Source organism: Peromyscus eremicus, chromosome 16_21 (genome assembly GCF_949786415.1).
Source record: "Peromyscus eremicus chromosome 16_21, PerEre_H2_v1, whole genome shotgun sequence".
Lineage (NCBI taxonomy): Eukaryota > Metazoa > Chordata > Mammalia > Rodentia > Cricetidae > Peromyscus > Peromyscus eremicus.
In genome coordinates this window covers 2,997,827-3,016,025 of record NC_081432.1, presented here as the reverse complement: position 1 = coordinate 3,016,025, position 18,199 = coordinate 2,997,827, and the positions used below count along the sequence as shown (strand labels likewise).

The following is an 18,199-nucleotide window of genomic DNA, read 5'->3' as shown; positions in this document are numbered from 1 at the left end:
GGCTTTCGCTTTCACTTCCTTGTCGGAGAGTCGACGGCAGATCTCCGGGGCTGAACGGTCATGGCGTTACTGGATCTGTGCGGAGCTCGGGGGCAGCGGCCCGAGTGGGCTGCCCTGGGTGCAGAAAGTGGGTATCGCTCGGACCCGGGACACTACAGTTTCTCTGTGCGAGCTCCGGAGCTCGCCCTTCCCCGGGGAATGCAGGTGAGGATTGCAGGGACCCTTGAGAGATGCAAGGGGGAGGTGGAGGAAGGACGGGTCTGCCTGGGTCTGCGGAGGTGAGCAAGCCTGGAGGGACTGCCCAGGAGAGCAGCATCCAGGCCAGCCCTAAAGAATCCACGTGGAGATGATGGCTTGGGAGAGAGGAAGGGAGGGAGAGGGGGAAGGAAGGAGGGAAGGAGAGGGGGAAGGAGGGAGGGAGGGAGGGAGGAGGGAGGAAAGCGGGGTAGGGGTGGGGGGTGGGGGGGAGACAGAGACAGGGGGGTGCCAGTCCTGAGACACTGCACAAATCACTATGCCTCAGTCACCACTGCTAGAGGGAACACACTTGGTCTCTGAAGATCCGTGAACTGGGGTGGCTAACCTGGCCTCAGCACCATCCTAGAACATGTTAGGCAGTCTAGGTCTCAGCCTCTCTACTGTAAAATGAGAATACATCAATAAAATGTGCTTTGGGAGAACCGAGGGAGCCATGGATGGGGAAACACCTTGAAGTCAGTTACCATGACCTTTGCTCCCTGGTGCTGGAAAACAGAAAGATTGGTGGACATGCCTCCCTCCTTCCTTCTCCATCTGGAGTCTGGCTATTGGTGGTTATAGAATTCGGAGACCCTTCCTCACCTACTACTCTCCAAAACCCTGCCCAGGGGCCTCCTGTTACTGAGGTGTTCTGTGCCCCCTTTTTCTCTCAGCCTTCGGAATTCCTGAGGTCCTTTGGCGGTGACCAGGAAAGGAATGTTCAGATTGAGATGGCCCACGGCACCACCACGCTAGCCTTCAAGTTCCAGCATGGAGTCATCGTGGCAGTGGACTCCCGGGCCTCTGCGGGGACTTACATTAGTGAGTACGCATGCGCTGTGGCCAGCGCCTGAGGCCCGCACACCAGTTAGGGTAGAGCAGCTGTGGAGTGGAGTGAGCAGGGAGGGCTGTGGACTCATTCCTTTGATCTCAAAACTCTTCTAGGCACCCTAAGAGTGAACAAGGTGATCGAGATTAACCCTTACCTGCTCGGCACCATGTCTGGCTGTGCTGCCGACTGTCAGTACTGGGAGCGGCTGCTGGCTAAGGAATGCAGGTGGGCAGATTTCCTCATCTCATTTGTTCAATCCTAGACTCTCCCAGGTCACTTATTCCCGGTGATCTATCCTAGTGCTAATAAGGGGTTTTACAAAAGAAATAAAATAGCCTTTGTGTGATTAAAAATCTCCCGAACCTTAGTCTGTGCCCCTGCTTAGACACCAGGTAATCTGTCAATTATTTAACACGGACACCGTCACGTTAGGATGGGGTCCTTTAACAGGCTTTTAAAAACGTGGCTCATATATTTTAAATTCCAAATCTTTCCCTCATTCCTACATCGCGCCAGCTCATACCTTCCCAACACTCGTCTCTACATCCTTTCTTAACCTCATTCTGTGGGAGAAAATGGACTCTGGCCTGCCGCCCCTGAGGCCTCCTTCCTCCTCACCTAGGCTGTACTACCTGCGGAATGGGGAACGCATCTCCGTGTCTGCGGCCTCCAAGCTGCTCTCCAACATGATGCTGCAGTACCGGGGCATGGGCCTCTCCATGGGCAGCATGATCTGCGGCTGGGACAAGAAGGTGGGTGGCCTGTCCCTATGCTCCCCACCCCCATGAGCTGTCCCTTACCCACTGGACACTACCCTCCCCCATGCTTGGCTCAGGTGTTGATGTTGGCCACAGTGCGCCGTCTTAACTCAAAGGTTTCCCTGCCGGTGTCTGCCCACACCAATCACACTTGAGTCTTTCTGTTATTGACAAGGTATTTCCAAATGTAACTCAGGATGGTCTCCCATCTTCTAGGGACCAGGACTCTACTACGTAGATGAAAATGGGACTCGGCTCTCAGGACAGATGTTCTCCACCGGCAGCGGGAACACCTATGCCTATGGGGTGATGGACAGTGGCTACCGGCAGGATCTCAATCCTGAAGAGGCCTATGACCTTGGCCGCAGGGCTATTGTTCACGCCACCCACAGAGATTGCTATTCTGGAGGCGTTGTTAATAGTAAGAGACCAGTGCTTCCCCCAGACACCTGGGAGAAGGGGGTTTTAGACTGGGGAGACTCAGGGGTGATGGAGTGGGGAGGAAAATGTTTTCAGCTTGTGTGGGGGTGGGGATGGGTGCGAAGGCCTCTGCAAGTCGCTGCTGCCGCCCAGGCCACACCCCTGACTTACTGAAGAGAGGGTTGAGGCCATGTTCTTTTCTCAACTGCTCACAGTGTACCACATGAAGGAAGACGGCTGGGTGAAAGTGGAAAGTTCCGATGTCAGTGACCTGATGCACAAGTACTGGGAGGCCAACCAGTGATGGCGGTGGCCGCTGGGCAGGTGGCTCCTGGCAAGCCTGGTGGACTCGGGGACCTGGGCCAGCTTCAGTCCCAGGAGGAAGGAGGGCCCAACCTGGGCCGGAGACAGAAAGCTCTGAGGCCATAGAGACGGCCAGGTTCACCCTCGTCTCACTGAGCACTCCATCCCTGGATACCTTCTACGTACAATAAAAGAAAACGGTTATACGTGTCTCTGTGCTGTGGCTGAACGGAGTCAGGCTGTGGGGTCCTTTGGAGGGAGGGTCAGGGAGCAAGCAGGAAATCAAGCGGGCTTCTACTGAGAGGGGGCGCCACCTTCTCTGTAAGTAGCTGAGCATCACCAGGCTCTTCCTGGACATCCTCCAGCACTCCCCTCCCAGGAGGATCCATCAGCCTTCTCTTTGGACACTCACATTTAATTTCATTTGGCCCCACAGCCCTTCCTGGAGGAATGCCATGCTCTGGGGACTCCAGTGTGGCCCCTGGTAGATGTTTTGGGGTGACTGGACTTTGTGATGATTATAAACACTGAATCGCTTCAGTAGCACCTTTTTGACATTGGATATTGAAGTGTAAAGATGCTGTTGGGTTCAATTTCATGATGTCCCCTCTGGCTGCCAGGTGAGAGCCCAGTGAAGAGAGATGAGCAGGAATACCCGGGTCTGTGGAAGCACAGGAGTGGTCAAGAGTGAGGTCATGGGTCAGAGGAGAAGCCAGAGCAGCCGCAGGAGTTTCCTTCACTGGGGGTGCCCTAAGACCCAGAGCAGATAAGGTGGCCATGTAGCAGGACCGGCTTCTATGCTTTCACCCCCAACCCCCACCCCACACTTAAACTTCAAGTGATTCGTGGGTAGTCACACCAACATTTCAGAGGGGATTTTTTTTTTTTTTTAACTTTTTCTTTAGAGGTAGTTTCAGCACACGGAGTCATTTCTGAGTCTGTCGCTTTGGTAGAGGGAGGCTGCGATGTGCAGCAAAGATACTTTGTTTTCATAGCTGAGAATGGAACCCAGGGACTCACCATGCTAGGGAAGGGCCCTACCCTTGAGCCCAGAGGGGTGATTTCTTCGATAAACTGGGCTCTGGGGGAGGAGGTTGGGTAGAAACTGTCGCTGTTTGATAGCATTAGCCTATACCAGCCTCTCCCTCACATCAGTAGGCCCTGGCACTGACCCAGGACCCTCACCGCAGGTCCGCAGGTCCGACACTGAGAAGGAAGTCTGAGGACAAAGTCTGGGTTCAAAAGGAAACCTTCAGCCTGGTGATAGGGGCTAGGCCTTCCAAGAAGGCCCCATGTTTTACCCCAAGACCTCTGTTTCTGGGCTTGTCTGGAAAAAAAAAACTAAGCCCCTCATCTCCTCTCCCTCCTCCTTACTCCCCCTTCTCCCTCCTCCTTACTCCCCCCCCTTCCAGAAGTGGGACTCCTGTGTGGTCCATTGTTAATTGTTTGGGTGACTGGGAGGGCATCTAAAATCACTCCCTCCTTCACTCTCTTCCCCTCCTCCTCCTTCCTCCCCTCCCCCCTTTCCCCTCCTCCTTCCCTCCTCCTCCTCCTCCTCCTCCTCCTCCTCCTCCTCCTCCTCCTCCTCCTCCTCCCCTCCTCCTCCTCCTCCTCCTCCTCCTCCTCCTCCTCCTCCTCCTCCTCCTCCTCCTCCTCCTCCTCTCTCTTCCGGAGAACGAACCTAGAGCTCAGGCAAGTGTTTTCTTCCTCTGAACTATGTTTCCAGCCACATGAGCGCTTCTTAAAATAGGTCCGGAGTTCGAGAGAGCAACCGGGGAAATGCAGGGCTTTTCCCATGACAAAGCAGCTCAGACCCTCGGAGGCTTTTGCTAGTAGCGGCCAACTAGGGTGGGTGAGGCTCTTTGGGGACTTGGGGCGCTCACCCCACCCGCAGATTGGCAGGCGCCGCCTGCTGGCCGCTGTGCGCAGCACCGGGACCTGGACAGTGAAGTGAAAGCGAAAGTCGCGGGACCGGGCGCTCTTATTGCGAGACCGTCGCGGGCGCACCCGGGGGATCCAGTTTGGGAAGAAGCAGATTTCAGAAGCACTCCTGAGCTGCTGGTCCGCAGGTGAGTTCTTGTGGATAGAGCCCGAGCGCTAGCAGGGGTGCGGCCCACTCCCAAACCCTTGGTGTCTCCATCTCGCTCCCCTCTCTGGGTCCTGCCTTAGGTTTTCTGCCCCACGCCCCTGCCCCACCCAATGTCCCAGGTCTTCTGCCCCAGGTTCTGTGCCTCTCACCCAGTGTCCCAGGTCCCCTGCCCTTCACCCCTTGCCCAAGGTCCTCGGTCCGCTCCCTTGCCCGGTGTCCCCTGTCATTGTCTTCTGTCCCGTGCCGCCTGCCCCAAGTCCTCTCTCTGACTCTGCGTCCCACTGCTGCACGCTGTTCCCTGGCTCTAAGGACCCGGGGAGTGGAGGGAGTGTGACCGGGGACTGAGTCTTCTCGGTTAACACCAAGAACCTTCAAAGGGACAGGCGTGGTGACAGCAGACTAGCCCCCCCCCGTGTGTGTGTGTGTGTGTGTGTGTGTGTGTGTGTGTGCAGAATGGCATGGATCTCAGGAGAGGTGTGACTAGGAGGAGACCTTCTCCGTGAGGTTGCATAAAATGAGAAGTTGAAGCCTGGTGTGGGTTCGGGGCAGGAGGCCTGTGGCCAGGGAACCCCACCGCCCTAATTTCTCCCTTTCTCCCTGCAGAGCCCATCATGGCGCTGGCCTACCTGAGGCCCTGGGCCTCTCTGCTGCTGGTGGACATGGCTTTACTTGCGCTGCTACAGGGGTCTCTGGGAAATCTGCTTCCCCGGGGGCTTCCAGGACTGTGGCTGGAGGGCACCCTGCGACTTGGAGGGCTGTGGGGACTGCTAACAGTGGGAGGGGCGCTGGGGATGGTGGGGACCTTTCTGCCCTTGCTCTGCCTGGCCACCCCCCTGTTTTTCTCGCTGAGAGCTCTGGTGGGAGGCACCATGAGTGCCCCAGCAGTCAGAGTGGCTTCTGCCTCGTGGGGCTGGCTGCTGGCTGGCTATGGGGCTGCCATGCTGGGCAGGGCCGTGTGGGATGTGCTGAGCCCTCCAGGAGCCCAGGAGAAGGAACCTGGCCAGGAGAACAACAAAGCCCTGATGTGGCGGTTGCTGAAGCTCTCGCGGCCGGACCTGCCTTTCCTCATGGTTGCCTTCTTCTTCCTCGTGGTGGCTGTGCTGGGTGAGAGGGAGAGGCCACCGTGGAGGGAGGGCGGTGGGAGAAGGGCCTCGGCAGGGCGCAGCCTCCTTATCCTTCCTGCCTCTTTCAGGAGAGACCTCAATTCCTCACTATTCTGGTCGTGTGATTGACATCCTGGGAGGTGATTTTGACCCGAATGATTTTGCCAGCGCCATCTTCTTCATGTGCCTGTTGTCTGTTGGGAGGTGAGTGGATGATTGACTTCAGGTCCCTTTGGTAGACCCACACCTGGACAGGGGCCCTCCATCCCGACTTTGTTTTGCACAAAGCACGAAGTACTTCAACTGAAATATGCACATTTACCCATCACGGACTCCCATCTATCCATTTATCTCCTCCTTTGAATTTTCCAACGTGCTCCAAGTTTATTTTATGTTACAGAGACAGGTAGGAGGGTGGTGCGGAGCAAAAGGAGCCGTGTGTCCAAAGGGACTGTTCCCAGTGTCCTCAGGTGTCTCCCCAGAATCTCCCGCAGGGGAGGGTGTGTCTCCCCCACCCCAATCTTGTGGCTCCCTCACTGGCTGCCTTTGCCTGTCTTTGTACAGACCCAGGAGCCTGCAGTCTCAAGTAAACAAACGATGAACTGTGTGGCAGGGCTGTGACTGGGATGAGGAGGCTCAGGTACAGAGAGAGGGTGCAGGTTCAGGCAGGTTCTCTCCCTCCCTCACCCCTTCCTAGTCCTTCATTATGCCTCCATTCTAGTTTTGCTGTATTTTCCCCCTGAAGCCATGCACAGGTGAACTCCTTATGGGTCAGTTCTCTGCTCTCCCGGCCCAGGCTGGATTCCCTTTGGTGTCTTGGTAGCATTTGGTGTTTGTAGTTCAGTTGATCTCTTTCTGCAACTAGCATTTATGAAACTCCCTTCTGTCTTCGAATCTACTCCGCTTTTTTGGAGAATTTTCCTCCTCTAGACCCTTAAGTTTGGCCTGTTCATGGGTATGTTGTGTTCTAAACTAACCACTCCCCCACCCTCCCACCCTGTCATTCTTCCTGAGTAAGAGTGTATGTGCACTGGAGGTCAGAGGACAGCTTGCTGAGTGAGCTCTGTCCCTTCACTGTGTGGGGTCCAGGGGTGGAACTTAGGTCATCACCAGGCATGGCCACGCAGTGTGTTATGATTTCTTAAAAATATTCTTTGTGCCAGGTGATTCTCCGATGCAGATTTACGCTAAGCTGTTTCCTAAACCCAGTTGTTCCAGGGGCTGGAACTGCTGCTGGCTAGGCACTCTCACCTTGTAATCATATTCAAACCTCAGTGCGTCACACTCCCTCCTGGACCCCCTAAAGATGCCCCTCTTTCCTGTCTCCAACCACAAAGCTCAGTACCCGCACTCTGGGCCTCAGCCTCAGGTCCCACACTGCTCTGCTGTGTCTTGCCTTCAGAACCATCTCCCTGGACTGGGGAGCCGGCTCACTGCGTCACGTGCTTTCCGTGTAAGCACAGGGAGACTCTCTAACCCCAGTACGGGTGTGGAGTGAAGACAGGTGGATCCTAAGGCCATGGTGACTGGCCAGTCTATCGGAAATGGTGGGCTCCAGGTTCAGTGAGAGACCCTGCCTCCAGAAAAATAAGGTGGAGGGCAACGGAGGGAGATGGGATGTCATCCTTTAGTCTTTGAACACACACCCACCACACACACACAGAGCAGTACACCTGGATCTGTGTGTATCCACATGCAAAACACACACACACACACACACACACACACACACACACACACACACACAGAGTGGTGGCTCCTTTTCATTCTTACTGTGATTACTCAAAGTCCACCATTTCATGTCTGCTTATCCAATATGGGAACTAAATTTGCATTTGAAACCCATATTTTGTAAAACATTTGCTTTTGTGCATTTAAAAATACTTCTTCCTTTAAGTTTTTATTATAAAAAATTGGTTGATCCAAGAGGACTTCCCAAAGGATGGAAGGTGAGATTGGTGACTGGGGATCCGTAAAACGGGAGGGAGGGAGGGACTTGTTGCTGTTTCCAAAGGAAGCACGTGTGAGTCCGTGAGCCCGTGGGGATTTGTGCTGGTTCCCTGTGTCTACCCTTCCTACCCGTTTATTCATGTGTTTTCCCCCTTTGCCTCTTGTCTACTTCCCCCATCTCCTTCTTCCCCCTTCTCTCCATCTCTCTTTCCCGCTGTCTGCCCCCCAACCCACCCCCCAGCTCCCTGTCTGCAGGCTGCCGTGGAGGTTCCTTCCTCTTCACCATGTCCAGGATTAACCTGCGGATACGAGAGCAGCTTTTCTCGTCCTTGCTGCGCCAAGACCTTGGGTTTTTCCAGGAGACCAAGACAGGTGAACCTGGCATCCGGGTCTGGGGTCCTCTGTCCCTCCTGGTCCCGTCACCCACCCCCCACCTCTGGAGCCTGGCAGTTATCTCTTAGAGCAGGGTAGAGGTGTAACCCAGTCTCTGTGGGGGAAGAGGGTGTGAGAGGTGGCATGAGTCAGTGAGATGGCTCAGATCGAGTTCTTGGGTTTCTGCAGTATCCATGGTCCCCTCATCCTCTCTGTCCTCCCCAGGGGAGCTGAACTCACGGCTGAGCTCCGACACCTCCCTGATGAGCCGCTGGCTCCCTTTAAATGCCAATATCCTGTTGCGGAGCCTGGTGAAGGTGGTGGGGCTCTACATCTTCATGCTCCGGGTGTCTCCGAGACTCACCTTCCTCTCCCTGCTGGACCTGCCCCTCGCCATAGCAGCAGAGAAGATGTACAACCCCCGCCGCCAGGTGTGTGTGCATGTGTCACAGTGCCCTGCCTGTCACAGTGCCCTGCGAGGAGACTAAAGTGCAGAGGTGTGCAGGCTTCCACGTGCAAATCTCAGCATGAGAGACAGACAGGTAGAATGGACAGTTCTTTTCAGCCTCTGCAGTACCACATTTTCCTAGTCCAGCCATCCACTGAGTTGAGGAGGTTGGGGGCCCACTGGATCTATAAGCAGAAGTGTTGCGTGTGTTGAGCTGTGGGGAGAGGGAGGTGAGGGGACATCTTTCTGGTAAGATGGTGTCTTCTCATGAGTGTCTCAATGTCTGTGTATGCCCTTCCCACAAACGTTTGAGAATCAGTGTGAAGAACATCTTAGGAGGTTTACACTTTGTTTTTATTTTATGTGTATGAGTGTTTTGCTTGCACGTCTGGACATCTTTGTGCAGTGTCTGAGAAGGCCAGAAGAGGGCGTTGGATGCCCTGTGCCTGGAGTTACAGACAGCTGTGAGCAGTGTGGGTACTGGGAATGGAACCCTGGTCCTCTGGAGGAGCAGCTGGTGCTCTCAGCCACTGAGGCATCTCTCGGGGCCCTAGAAGGTTTCCCCTTTGACCTCAGCATACATAACTAGATGGAGTGTGGGGGAGGGAGGACTTGAGTTAGGCAGTCCTGAGTTTGGATTCAGTCCTGCCTTGGGCTTTCCCTTGTAGCAAAGCACACAGGATGTAAAAAAAAAAAAAACCACGTTACTCACTTTTGGGCCACAATTCAAAGCACAAGCCTTCTGATTCTCCACATTTTCCCCAAAACGTACTGTCACTTTATTTTTAAACGTGAACAAAAGCTGTTTTGCTGGCTGTGGTGGCTCATTGTGGCTTTGCTTTGTATTTTCCTGACCACTAATGATGTTACGTGTGTTTTCACGTGCGTGTGGGACATTTGACACATTCTTTGGAGGGATGCCCATCCGGTTCCTCTCGGTGCTTTTCGGCCCTTTGGTGAAGAGAAATTCCTATGCCCATTGTTTTTTTCATTTTTAAAAATTTGTAGTTTTGTTGTTGTTTTGTTTTTACTTGTTTGTTTTTGGTTTTAGGTTTTTGGTTTTGGGAGACAAGATTTCTCTGTGTATTCCTGGCTGTCCTAGAACTCGCTCTGTAGACCAGGCTGACCTTGAACTCACAGAGATCCACCTGTCTCTGCCTCCCGAGTGCTGGGATTAAAGGCATGCGCCACCACCACCCAGCTTAATATTTGCATCCCCCCCCCCCCCCCCGCCCAAACAGGGTTTCTCTGTGTAGTTTTGGTGTCTGTCCTGGATCTCGCTCTGTAGACCAGGCTGGCCTCGAACTCACAGAGATCCATCTGCCTCTGCCTCCCGAGTGCAGGGATTAAAGGTGTGTGCCACACTGCCCGGCCAAAATTTGCATTTTGAAAGGCATTCTTTATATTTTTTAAATTGTATTTTTAAAATGCAGTCTGCACATATTCTGGATGTTACTTGGCATGCTGGGGACAGCGTGGGTAGGCTAGTGATGCATGGCCTGTGGTAGAATTCACCAAGACAGGAAAGGCAGCAGCAGAGGGTGACTAGACACTGTGGTATGGCCGAAGCAGAGAGAGCAGGAAGCTGAGCCCACAAGGCAAGTCTTAGGGGCTGCTGTTAGAGGGTGTGTGTTTCAACATACACAGCCAGGCTGTGTTCAGTGTCACAGTGTCCTGGAATAGTCACTGTTGTGCTTGATCTTGAGGCATTGGCAGTCTCACCGTGAGTCAGACAGGGCTCAGCACAGAGCACAGGCCTTAAACGGGCACCCACACTTTGCAGCTGGGCCTTGCTGTGGTTAACTCCTGTTTAGAGGCATAGGCCCTGCTGAGCCCACCCTGCCCTGAGGCAAAACAGACCTGCTGTGAAGTTGGGATGCTTAGACCAGCTGCCTTCCCAGAACAGCAGCTGCTCTGGCCTCTTATCTGATTTACAAAGATGCGTCTTGAGGTGTCTTTCACTACAGACAGGTCTTATGCTGCAGTGTGGACAGGGTCCCATGCTGCAGTGTGGACAGGTCCTATTTGTCTTTGTTGCCTGTGCTCTGGTGTCCCATTTAAGAATTCACTGTGTAGTCCAGTGTCAGGAAGCTAGTTAATTGGGGCTGGAGAGATTGCTCAGTGGTTCAGAGTGCTTACTGCTCTTGTAGAGGACTGAGCTTGGTTCCCAGTACCCACATGCCAGCTATCCAGTTCCCTCTTCCAGCCTCAGAGGCCCCTGCACTCGTACACACACACACACACACACACACACACACACACACACACACACACCAAGTCTTTATAAAAAGAGTTTTTACAATTTCAACTCTTAAATTTAGGTCTTTGATCCATTTCTAATTACAGCTCCACCTTTTTAAAAAAATAAAGATTTACCATTTGTGCGTGTGTGCTCATGTGTGTGTGTACACATGTGTGTGGCTGCTCACAGAGGCCAGAAGACGGTCCCTGACCCCAGTTGGCTTAGGTGCTGGGAACTGCACTCTGGTCATCCGGAAAAGCAGCGAGCTCTCTAAACAGAGGAGCCGTCTCGACAGCCAGGTCTTCATCTTCCTTAACTGCTGCGTCTCTTTCCCCATCTGACATCAGGGGGAAGGATTTACTTCAAATGGAAGTTAAACAAAATGTCCCACATGTCCCACAGTGTTTACCAGTGAGAGCTCAGCAAGGCACATGCTCTCTCTCCTTCCTTTGTGTGTGAGTGTGTGTGTGGCAAGAATGTGTGTCTAAGGTGGGTGTTGTTCCTTAGTAGCAAGGTGAAGTCTCTTGGGGCTTCAGGTCCTTATGCGGGCATGGCAAGCACTGAGCCATCTCCCCAGCACATCTCCTCTCCCCTCCCCTCCCCTCCCCTCCCCTCCCCTCCCCTCCTCTCCTCTCCCCTCCCCTCCCTTCCCTTCAATATTCCTTCTGGAAAGAAAATCAAGGAACAGGGACGAAGGGCTGGAGTGAAGCCCCCGGGCCTGTTGTGTTCTGTCTCGTTAACCGGTTTATCCTGCTGTCTGTTCTCAGGCGGTGTTAACAGAGATCCAGGATGAGGTGGCCAAGGCCAGTCAGGTGGTGCGCGAGGCAGTAGGAGGGCTGCAGACCGTGCGCAGCTTTGGGGCCGAGGAGCAGGAGGTCAGCCGCTATAAGGAGGCCCTGGAGCGATGTCGACAGCTGTGGTGGCGCCGAGACCTGGAGAGAGCCTTGTATTCAGCCATACGGAGGGTGAGGCGGCCTGCGGAGGGAGACCGGATGAGGAGCCAGACAACGGAGGTTCTAGGAACCAGTATAGTGCACTGGCCTCGGGGGCTCACTCACTTCTCCCTCCTGCCCTCCCAGGTGATGGCCTTGGGCATGCAGGTGCTGATTCTGAACTGTGGCGTGCAGCAGATCCTGGCTGGCGAGGTCACCAGGGGAGGCCTGCTCTCCTTCCTGATGTACCAGGAGGAAGTGGGGGCCTATGTCCGGGTGAGTGAGATGCCCTCAGCAGATGCTTTGCTGCTGTTTCTCTCTGGACTTCTAGGCTGAGCTTTATTTGTTCAACAAACAAACTATTAATGTTCTTATAGATAATCTAAAACATGCTAAAAAAAAAAAAAAAAAAAAAAAGACCGGGTGGTGGTGGCGCATGCTTTTAATCCCAGCACTGAGGAGGCAGAGGCAGGTGGATCTCTGTGAGTTCGAGGCCAGTCTGGTCTACAGAGTGAGTTCCAGGAAAGGCACAAAGCTACACAGAGAAACCCTGTCTCGAAAAGAAAAAAAAAAAAAAAAAAAGAAGACATTATAAGGAACCTTCAGATAACTATTATCAGCTTTAACAATGATCATAACCCTAACCTTAACTCAAACTCCCTAACCCTAGCTTAACTCCATTATAAACTAATGCTGACCCTAACCCAATCCAAACAACTCCAAATAGCCATGACCCTAACTTAACCCCACCGTGACTAACCTTACCTCTAACTGCAGTCCCAAACCCAACCCTACCCCATCCTTAGTCTTGCCTCAACTCCACCTACTCCCAACAGCCCACTCTGTTGGGTCTGCCCTCACTCCCCTCATACTATTTTGAAACAAATTCAAAATCTCACAGTCTTATCTGTAGATATTCCTGTGTGCATCTCTAGATTATAAATATGTCGTCCAAAAGGCACTATGATACCAAAAAAATAGCAATAATTTCTTAAATTCACCCAGTACACTCAGTGCCCAGATCTCCACAGGTCCACATGGTGTGACTGATGTCCTTTCAACCTCTCTGTGTCTACTGATTTTAAATTCCCACCTTGCTATTTGTCGAAGGAATATGTATTTCTGTCTTGTGTTTCCTATGGATTCTGTGGGTCGAACCTCTGTAGTATTATTCCAGTGTGTACCTCTGACTATTTCTTATCCACTGGTAGATCAATATGGAAACTTTAAGACTCAGCATTTCCCTTTTTATAGTTATGGCTGTGTTCTTTGCTCTGGGAGACACAACATATCTGGTTCTCTTGGTGCTGGTGTCCGCCACTGATAAGCAATGCCTGACATGTGTTAAATGATCAGGTTGTAAATAGTGCTGCTCTGTCCTGCTTTAACTTGGCTGCATCAACCGAGGGACTTGATCTCATTTACTGCCGGGTTACCCAGTGCTGCAGTTTGACTAGGAAAGGCTCTTAACTATTTCTTTGTATCGGATCTCTTTAAACAATCAGTTACCTTGTTCTGGGCCCGGGCCATAATTTTCCTGGTTACTTCTTCACCATCCCTTATGTGTGGAGAGCTGTGCCGCGCACTCTGATAATTTCAAAGGCGAGTTGGCCACAGCGACTGCTTTTGAAAGGGTTCCCTGTCTCAAGGGAGGTGATACTAGGCACAGAGTGCAGGGCAGTGAGCGAAAGCTGTGGGGCTTGACGTACTCTGGGGACTTCAGAGCTTTTCCGTTACAAACTGAAAACGCTGAAATATCGCTGCAACTTTAAAATTCTACCAAAATTACCCTGCGTAAGGGAGCACATGTCTGTAATCCTGTGGTACTTGCAACCCTGAGGGAAGATGTCACATTTGAGGCCAGCCTGGGCTATGTAGCCAAAACTTTCAAAAGAACAAAGACAAAGCCACCCTCCTCCATTCCTAACTAAAAACAACTTCTCCAAGCCCCCCTCCATTAAAAGATAGAGGCTCTCTTTTGGGGGTGAGGAAAGGGGAGAGGCTGGCCGAGGTCATGCTGTGGGCAGAGTATGTGAGGAGCTGAGTTGGGGACCTGGTTTCTGGTGGGGTTTGATTAGCTGACCTGTCCGTTCCTGTTTTCCAGAACTTGGTGTACATGTATGGGGATATGCTGAGTAACGTGGGTGCCGCTGAGAAGGTTTTCTGCTACATGGACCGAAAGCCAAATCTGCCCCAGCCTGGGACCCTGGCCCCTCCCAGGCTGGAGGGCCACGTGGAATTCCAAGACGTCTCCTTTTCGTACCCCAGTCGCCCCGAGAAGCCGGTGCTCCAGGTGCCTGCGGGAGACCCCGTGGTCAGGTCCGGCAGCCTGTGCATCTCTTCTCTAGGAAGCTGTCCTTAACTCTTGCCTGCTTTTCCAGGGCCTGACGTTCACACTGCATCCTGGGAAGGTGACAGCGTTGGTGGGACCCAATGGGTCCGGGAAGAGCACCGTGGCTGCCCTGCTGCAGAATCTGTACCAGCCCACCGGGGGCCGGCTGCTGCTGGACGGCCAGCCCCTGGTCCAGTATGACCACCACTACCTGCACCGCCAGGTGGGAGGGGCAGGAGAGAGGGAGGGGCAGGAGAGAGGGAGGGGCAGGAGAGAGGGAGGGGCAGGAGAGAGGGAGGGGCAGGAGAGAGGGAGGGGCAGGAGAGAGGGAGGGGCAGGAGAGAGGATCAAGCGTTGGGGGGGGGGGATGAGGAAGAAAGGCTGGGTCCATCCTGAGGAAACCGTCCGTCCGTCCCCTCTGCCCAGGTGGTTCTGGTGGGACAGGAGCCGGTGCTGTTCTCCGGTTCTGTCAAGGACAACATTGCCTATGGCCTGAGGGACTGTGAGGATGCTGAAGTGATGGCAGCTGCCCGGGCGGCCCGTGCAGACGACTTCATAGGGGAAATGACTAACGGAATACACACAGGTACCTACAGGTCCCGAGCCCACCCTGGCAGGGGGAGGAGGAAATGGGGCTGGGGCGAGAGCCCATTGGATAAAGCGCTTGGTTGCAAGCGGGAGGACTTGAGTTTGATGTCTGGGATCCATTTATGGTGGTGGTGGGGAGTAGGGGGGTGGGGGGTGCGGGGGGGGGGAGAGAGCCAGACTGGGACTAATCTGGGGATTCAGAGGTTCCTTTGGGTCTCATTCTAAGCCAGTGAGAGACTTTGGTTCCGAAAGATAGACACTGCCTGAGGAATACATACCCCCCGCCCCCCAACACACACAGAGGATCATGCACCAGCACAGGCACGCGCGCGCACACACACACACACACACACACACATACACATGCTCACATGCACACACACACACACATACACAGGCTCACATGCACACACAGGTACACACACACATACACAGGCTCACATGCACACACACACACACATACACAGGCTCACATGCACACACACACACACACACACATACACAGGCTCACATGCATACACACTCAAACACACAGGCTCACATGCATACATACACACATACACAGTCTCACATGCACACACACACACACACATACACAGTCTCACATGCATACACACACATACACAGGCTCACATGCACACACAGGTACACACACACACACACACACACACACATACACACAGAGGATCATGCGCATGCATACACACACACCTCAGATAATGGAACTTACTTTGGGGTGATGTTTGTATCCCGGTTGCTCCTCCCTCTGTTCCCTCCTGCCCTGCTTTGCTGCCTCCTGATTGGCTAACCCAAGCGGATGGGAGAGAGAACCTGTCCTTCTTAGTGGAGAGGGCTGTTTTCTGACCTGCAGTGTCTCATGAGGGGAATTTCTCTGATTTCTTCAGAAATAGGGGAGAGAGGGGGGCAGTTAGCTGTGGGACAGAAACAACGTCTGGCCATCGCCCGGGCCCTTGTGCGGAACCCACGGGTCCTCATCCTGGATGAGGCTACCAGTGCCCTGGACGCCCAGTGCGAGCAGGCTGTGAGTACCAGCATGGGGCAGGCAGGGGACAGTGTGATTAAGGGTATGTTTGGAGGGTCAGGTGGTGTGGAGCTGGGCGGGGGTGGGCCGATGTCCCACTGATGGGGAGAATGTCTGCACCTTGCAGGGCTGTGAATCCTGTGAATTGCAATGGTTACTTTCTGTTGCTGGACCAAATACCCGAGAAAAGGAATGTAGAAGACAGGTTATTTTGGCTCAGGGGTTGAGAGAGCACACAAGACATCAGGGCAGGGACAGCGTAGCTGTGGGGTGGGTCGTTTGGACTCTTTTTTTTTTTTTTTTTTTTTTTTGGTTTTTTGGTTTTTCGAGACAGGGTTTCTCTGTGTAGCTTTGCGCCTTTTCCTGGAACTCACTTGGTAGTCCAGGCTGGCCTCGAACTCACAGAGATCCGCCTGGCTCTGCCTCCCGAGTGCTGGGATTAAAGGCGTGCGCCACCACTGCCCGGCTCGTTTGGACTCTTTACACCTTGGTGGACTGAGAGCCAGAGTGTGAATGCTGGCACCCAGCTGGCTCCCTCTTTCCCTCTTTTTCATGTGGTCCAGGACCCAGGGCATGGGATGGTGCCACCCACTTTCAGGGTAGATCTTTTTCCTCAGTAGTCCTCTCTGGATTCTTGAGTCAGTCCTCACAGACATGCCCAAAGGTGTGCCTTGCCCATGCCCTGGGCTTTCTTAAGTTGAGTTGGCAATGAAGATCTGTCTCCAGGATGGAATGGAGAATGGTGTGAGGTGTCTGGTCCTCCATCACTGCCTTTCCCAGTGGCATCAGTACAGCCAGGGAGGACAGACCCCTGTCGCCTGCCCTCTGCAGCCCCTGCACAGTCACGCCTTCCTTACCCCAGTCACGGGGTGGCCCAGCTGTGGTGTCCCATTCTTGCCTTTCTGAGGCGTGTCCTCTGTCCTCTGCAGCTGCAGGCCTGGAGATCGCAGGGGGACAGAACGGTGCTGGTGATTGCCCACAGGCTGCACACGGTTCAGAACGCCGACCAGGTCCTGGTGCTCAAGCAGGGGCGGCTGGTGGAGCATGACCAGCTCAGGGAGGACCAGGATGTCTATGCCCACCTGGTGCAGCAGCGGCTGGAGGAGTGAAGACTTCCAGACACTGAACGCTTTCCTCAGAACTGAGGCCAGAATCCGACGCACAGGGACTGTGCTGGAGGCTGGAGTCAGGATAAAGTCTGGGACCATTTTGGACTTTGTATGTTTTGGTGGGCTTGAGTGGGTGAGAGTTGGGGGATGGGGTGGTCATGGGGTGGAGTGAGCATTTTTGTGGTTCTAGAAACATTATTTTTTGCTGAATATAAATATAAATATGGCTGGGCGGTGGTGGTGCACGCCTTTAGTCCCAGCACTCGGGAGGCAGAGCCAGGTGGATCTCTGTGAGTTCGAGGCCAGCCTGGGCTGCCAAGCGAGTTCCAGGAAAGGCGCAAAGCTACACAGAGAAACCCTGTCTCGAAAAACAAAAAACAAACAAACAAAATATATATATAAATATGTATAAAATGCTTTTCCTTAGTATATATTATGGGGCCGGGCGGTGGTGGCGCACGCCTTTAATCCCAGCACTTGGGAGGCAGAGCCAGGTGGATCTCTGTGAGTTCAAGGCCAGCCTGGGCTACCAAGTGAGTCCCAGGAAAGGCGCAAAGCTACACATAGAAACTGTCTCGAAAAACCAAAAAAAAAAAAAAAAAAAAAAAGTATATATTATGGTTAATATTGATTGACATTTTAACCACATCTAGAATCACGGACAAACATCTGGGCGTGTCTGTGAGGGAGTTATAGATAGATTAGGTTAATTGAGGTTGGAAGACCTGCCCTAACTGTGGGCGGAGCCATCCCGTGGGCTGGGGGCCCAGACTGTGTGGAAGGGGAAAGTGAGCTGAGCACAGCGTCATCTCTCTCTGCTTCCTGACGGCGGACGCCGTGTAACCTGTGGGCTGCCACTCCTGCCTCCCTGACGTGATGGACTGTACCCTCAAATGTGTAGACCCCCTCAAGCTGCTTTTGTCAGGCGTTTTGTTGCACAGACAAGAAAAATAATTAATATGATATGTACCTATGAATAAATACACATTCATAGAGTTGTCTCACAAAGTGTAAAATCTGTCCATCCTGTGATTTACCTCAGGATATAACCATTGTTAGCCTTTTGCTAGCTGTCTATTCAGTGTGTATCTGTTCTTTGATACGCAAATAGCCCAACTCCTCATGAACATTCATAAAGCTGCCTTTCTGTCTCCTTCCTTATTCCCACCAGGATAATTCTTTTCTTTCTGTTTTTGATAGGGTCTCTATGTAGCCCTGGCTGTCCTGGAACTCACTATGTAGACCAGGCTGGCCTCAAATTCAGAGATCTACCTGCTTCTGCATCTCAAGTGCTGGGATTAAAGGCGTGCGCCATCATGCCTGGCCCTGTACCTGATATTTTGGGGGAAACTAGAGGATGCCTGGGTAAAGCACAGCTCTTGAGTTAACAGTGTTAACAGAAGTGTGTGGGCAAGAGCTGCACTTGTAGAGTTTGAGTGTGA

General features: G+C 53.1%; 2 protein-coding genes across 3 annotated transcripts; both read left to right on the top strand.

Moving 5' to 3' along the window:
- The first annotated feature begins 15 nt into the window (after positions 1 to 15).
- Positions 16 to 2,762, top strand: Psmb8 (proteasome 20S subunit beta 8). Its single transcript, XM_059282091.1, has 6 exons — positions 16 to 204; positions 912 to 1,059; positions 1,183 to 1,294; positions 1,692 to 1,821; positions 2,044 to 2,248; positions 2,463 to 2,762. Exons 1-6 carry the CDS (start codon positions 61 to 63, stop codon positions 2,549 to 2,551), a joined length of 828 nt encoding a protein of 275 aa, XP_059138074.1. The 5' UTR covers positions 16 to 60; the 3' UTR covers positions 2,552 to 2,762.
- A 1,470-nt stretch (positions 2,763 to 4,232) lies between these two features.
- On the top strand, positions 4,233 to 17,136 carry Tap2 (transporter 2, ATP binding cassette subfamily B member). Of its 2 annotated transcripts, none has more exons than XM_059282090.1 (12): positions 4,233 to 4,619; positions 5,243 to 5,743; positions 5,832 to 5,946; positions 7,934 to 8,064; positions 8,290 to 8,495; positions 11,522 to 11,719; positions 11,834 to 11,962; positions 13,791 to 13,979; positions 14,068 to 14,241; positions 14,445 to 14,604; positions 15,512 to 15,648; positions 16,631 to 17,136. In XM_059282090.1, exons 2-12 carry the CDS (start codon positions 5,251 to 5,253, stop codon positions 16,694 to 16,696), a joined length of 1,998 nt encoding a protein of 665 aa, XP_059138073.1. In that variant the 5' UTR covers positions 4,233 to 4,619; positions 5,243 to 5,250; the 3' UTR covers positions 16,697 to 17,136. The 2 variants fall into 2 exon arrangements, with proteins under 2 accessions (XP_059138073.1, XP_059138072.1); XM_059282089.1 differs by having other exon boundaries at positions 16,578 to 17,136.
- The last annotated feature ends 1,063 nt before the right edge of the window (positions 17,137 to 18,199 follow it).

Excerpts from the sequence above, each read along its gene's own strand:
- Psmb8 (XM_059282091.1), top strand. The coding sequence starts at position 61 with ATGGCGTTACTGGATCTGTGCGGAGCTCGGGGGCAGCGGCCCGAGTGG. Across the intron at positions 1,295-1,691 it reads CTGCTGGCTAAGGAATGCAG|GCTGTACTACCTGCGGAATG; the intron begins GTGGGCAGATTT and ends CTCCTCACCTAG. Across the intron at positions 1,822-2,043 it reads TCTGCGGCTGGGACAAGAAG|GGACCAGGACTCTACTACGT; the intron begins GTGGGTGGCCTG and ends CCCATCTTCTAG.
- Tap2 (XM_059282089.1), top strand. The coding sequence starts at position 5,251 with ATGGCGCTGGCCTACCTGAGGCCCTGGGCCTCTCTGCTGCTGGTGGAC. Across the intron at positions 8,496-11,521 it reads TGTACAACCCCCGCCGCCAG|GCGGTGTTAACAGAGATCCA; the intron begins GTGTGTGTGCAT and ends GTCTGTTCTCAG. Across the intron at positions 11,963-13,790 it reads AAGTGGGGGCCTATGTCCGG|AACTTGGTGTACATGTATGG; the intron begins GTGAGTGAGATG and ends CCTGTTTTCCAG.